General features: G+C 47.1%; 1 protein-coding gene across 1 annotated transcript; it reads right to left on the bottom strand.

Annotated features, from left to right (window-relative positions):
- Window positions 1-342: 342 nt before the first annotated feature.
- LOC6564977 (TNF receptor-associated factor family protein DDB_G0272098) lies at window positions 343-2,785 on the bottom strand. The gene is made up of 5 exons (XM_032738153.2): window positions 2,567-2,785; window positions 2,334-2,461; window positions 1,829-2,261; window positions 1,503-1,755; window positions 343-1,368 (listed from the first exon to the last, which is right to left on the bottom strand). The coding sequence occupies exons 1-5, from the start codon at window positions 2,783-2,785 to the stop codon at window positions 383-385; spliced, it is 2,019 nt and encodes a 672-aa protein (XP_032594044.1). The 3' UTR covers window positions 343-382.
- Between the last annotated feature and the right edge of the window lie 1,446 nt (window positions 2,786-4,231).

The raw sequence follows: 4,231 nt of genomic DNA, 5'->3' as shown, positions 1-4,231 counted from the left end.
TGATTTGGATTTTGAACTCGCCGTCATCAACTGCTGCTTCTTGTTTTTGTTTAATGTTTTTCTGTGGTCAGTTTGAATAACGTGTAAGCTTCTTATGTTAAATGCGTTAAAGAGCACATAAAAGAATGAACATTGCATGCATTTCTTTGTTTGTTTTGTTTGTTTGCATTTCTTCTCTCTGTGTGTGTGTGTGTGTGTGTGTGTGTTTGCTGTGTTGTTAGCTTTTAAGCTCTTCATAAATTTGGCATAGGCAACGTTTTGTTTTAACAAATTCAGTTCGCTCTCGCAGGCATCAAATCAAATCGAATCAAATCGAATCAAATCGAATCAAATCGAATCAAATCAGATCGAATCAAATCGAGTCGAATCAAATCGAATGCTTTCAAAATTGGATGCTCATGTCGTCGTCGTCATCCTCCTCGATTAGATCGTCCACTTCGAAATCGGTTGGCGAAAATGTGTGCGTTCGCGTGCCACACACATCATCGGCAATTATTTGTTGTCGTGTTGTTGTTGTTGTTGCTATTATTGTTGTTGCCATTGTCATGTTGCTGTTGCTGCTTGCCACCACGGCAGCCGCGTTGCGCGCTCGCGAGCTGCTATTCTTGAGTACGACATCGACAGGAATCAGCGGCTTGCTGTTTGTTTGTGTATTCGGCTTGTTAACAACAACAGCAGCAGCAGCAGCAGCACCATTATTGCCGCTGAAGATGCCAGCGGCGGCGGTGGCGGGGGGATTGGTGGTGCTGGTGCTGGTGGTGCGTGCCACCGTTATGCCGCCACCAACATTTGTTGTCCCCGCCGTGACGCCCGGATCATTGTAGCGCGGACGTTTATTTTGCAGCTTGGTTGCCCAGCATTCGGTGGCGCGGCGTCGAGCATTGGCACAAATGTTGTCGCCGGTGTTGATAGTGTTGTTGCTGCTGCTACTGTTGTTGTTGTTGTTGCTGCTGCTGCTGTTGCAGTTGCTGCTGCTGCTGATGTTGTTTGCAGTGGTAGTGTTGTTGTTGCCTTTGGTGTGCTGGTTGTGATCACCGGTGAAGGGTATGTGACGGCGATTCGCTTGCGTCTGCTCGAGCATTTCATTGTACTGTGTGGCCTGTTCCAGGCGGCGCATTGTATTGATGGGCGCACTGGTCAGAATGTTGGAGCCAGCGCCAGCGCCAGCGCCGAGCGGGCGATTGGCGTTTGTTGTTTGGCCGGCGCTGTTGTTAACCAACAAAGAGTCCTCATTGGACTCCTCGCCGGTCTGGTTGCGCTGCTTCTGTCGAAGATGCTGCAGCTCCTCGGCGGAACGTTGCTTCCGGAACTCATGCACCAAAGGATAAATGTGTTGTATGGCGGATTCCACGTCATTAACGGTGGGCGCTAAACATATAAATATAGAACATAAAAAGAATCAATCTGAATGAATCTCAATCTTCACATTTGTTGCATGGATCTATCATTGTATTTATGTGTGGCATGAGGGGGGTGTATGGGTGATTAGTGGACAGACTCACCTGTTACCGTTATGCTGCCCGTGGAGAAGATTTTGAGCGTGGCCTTTGGCTCGCGCATCTTGTACGTGACGCCCGGATGCAGCTCGGGCTCATAGCTGGCATTGTCGCGATGTCGCTCCGAGAAATTAACTATTTTGATTGCCCAGGGCATGCTGCACGTGCCCAGCACATTGACGATGCGAAAATGCTGGAAGTGCGTCGGAAATCCCAACTTGCCCAAACAGCGCGCATAGCGACGGGCGGCGATCTTCGCCTGCAATGATTACAACAATTATAAAATTGACAACAAAAATATGAGATGAGATTCGCACGTTACTGCAACGTACCTGCAACTCGGAGGTGGCACCCGTACACGTGATCCTGCCCGATGACCAAATCGATGCCGTCGTATAAGGACGACGCAGCTTCATCGTGACCATGCCATTCTCGCGCCTGTACTCCACATTGGAGCCATTGAGCGCAATTTCGCGCAGCTTGAGATGGCAGCGCACGCTGAACGAGCAGACCACATTGTTGATCACAATGTCCAGCTCGGGTTCCGCATCCTGATCCGTGCCCTTGACTATGGGCAGCAGGACTTCGTGATGCTGCTGCTGCTGTTGCTGCTGTTGCTCCTCCTCCTGGTCGTCCTGCTCACCCTGCTCTTTGTTTAGTTGTTGTTTTTGTGTTTGCTGTTGGTTGTTGATTAACACCCTGTTGCCATTAGGAACTGTTGTTGTTGCTGTTGCTGTTGTGTTTATGATTGTTGCTGTTGTTGCTGCTGCTGCTGCTGTTGTTGCTGCTGGTGCTGCTGCCGTTGCTGTTGTTGTTGTTGCTGCTGTTGTTAGCAACTTGTTGGCTGGCGTGGCAAAGATCAGCGGCTTGCTGCTGCCATTGACCAACACCATGGTATCTCCATTGAGCAGCTTGCGTTGCCCAACACTGGCGTTCAGCTGCTGCACCTGCTGCAGTTTGCTAAACTGCGAAAAGTATCGCACACTTCCTGCAGCACTGGTCGATGGCGTTGCATTCGGAGTGCTGCTGCTGTTGTTGTTATTGCTGCTGCTGCTGCTGCTATTGCTCACAATGGCAGTGGCCATTACACCCACGCCCATGCCCACACCCGTCGCTGCAGCGCCGCCCACCACAGAAGATTGGCGCGCGGCGAGATGATAACTTGAGGCGGGCGTTAAATAAACGCGCTGCGCATTTGTCAGCACAGTGCCGGCGACGCCAACGACGGTGCCATTATTGTTGGCCGCCTTGAGACCTCCGTTCATATTGGCCGATGGTATGCTAACCATATCGTTTTGCATCAGGCGGCTGCAACCTCGCCCAACAAGAACAACCCTTCCTCGTCCTTCCTTCCTGCCCTCCTTAGGTCTGCGCACTTGTGTATTAAGCACTATTTCTATATTTGCAGTGCTATGTGCTTTTCTGCTATATTCTGTTGTTAGTCGTGCGTGGATGATGATGATGCTGATAAGTATTTAGTATAGTTTTCCGCTTTTGTTCCGGCTCCTGTCCTTTTTTCGTATGCAAGCACAGCAATTTTTGATGCTTAAGTATGTGTTAATTTCACTACTGTTCTTCCTGCTGGGTCTTCATTGCTGCCCACTGCTGCGCTGCGCTGCGGCTGCGGCTGCTTTCGTATCGCAGCGGCTGCGGCTGCGTCGGCAGCGCTGAAGGCGTTTAACTTTTGCTGTTGTTGTTGCTGTTGTTGCTGCTGTTATTACTATTGCTGCTGTTTGCGCTGCAGCTGCCAAAGCAGTACGTTTAGATTGCAGAGCTTTCTGCTTCCTGTTGTTTCCCGTGTTCTGCTTTGTTGCTTTTCTGCTTCGTCGTTCTGAAGTTTTGACGATTGTTTTAATTATCGTTTTTCGACTTTGCTTTTGATTAGTTAGTTGAGTGCTGTTTTGTTTAATTTGTAGTTTGATTTTCTTGTTATGTTATTCGCCTATTTTAGTTTAAATAAAGCGTTGCTTTTGCTTCTTCTTTTGCGCTTGCAACTCCTAATGCTAATGTACTAGTTTTGTTGTTGTTGTTGGTTGTTGGTTGTTTGTTGTTGTTGGTTGTTGTATATAAGGCTAAAAGTGATTTTTGTTGTGTTCGCTATTTGGATGATAACCAAAATCAAATACTTTGCTCGTTAAATTTAAATTATGTTTTGATTTGTAGTTTTTGTTATTACTATAATAATTATTATTTCTAGTCTTCCGTTCTTTCTCCTTTGTTTGTTATTAGAATTTAGCTTGGAGTTTTGTTTTTGTTGTTGTTCCTTTTTAACAGTCTGAAAAAAAGAAAGAAAGAAAAGACGAAAATTAAAATGACATGCAAAATGATATATGCAGCATTAGCTGTCTCTGTCTGCAGGACAATGGAGCAGTCACGGCCAGCAGCGCAGCCGTAGCGGCGAGCAGAGCAGCTACAGAATTTAAAGATCAGCTGCCTGTGTGTGTTGGTAAATTAATCGTGTACTTTGTGTTTTCTTGATTGCATACATATGCTTTGCATGTACTTTGAACTTCACAAATGAATGAACATATGACGTATGTCCAATCCCCCCCCCCCCCCCCCACACACACACACAAAAAAAAAAAAAACTTTCAACAAGTGAGCTCGACAAACGGCTGTTGTTGCCAACTGAGCAAATGTGTTTTTACAGAGAGGCGTATGCTAACAGTAGTAATAACAGCGACAAGCACTGTTTTGACCCACTGCTCTGGATCTGCAGCAGCGAGAAAATAGAA

The sequence above is a fragment of the Drosophila grimshawi genome, unplaced genomic scaffold, assembly GCF_018153295.1.
Source record: "Drosophila grimshawi isolate 15287-2541.00 unplaced genomic scaffold, ASM1815329v1 contig_848, whole genome shotgun sequence".
Classification (NCBI taxonomy): Eukaryota; Metazoa; Arthropoda; class Insecta; order Diptera; family Drosophilidae; genus Drosophila; species Drosophila grimshawi.
The sequence above is the reverse complement of the archived record's forward strand: the minus strand, read 5'-3'. Positions and strand labels throughout refer to the sequence as shown.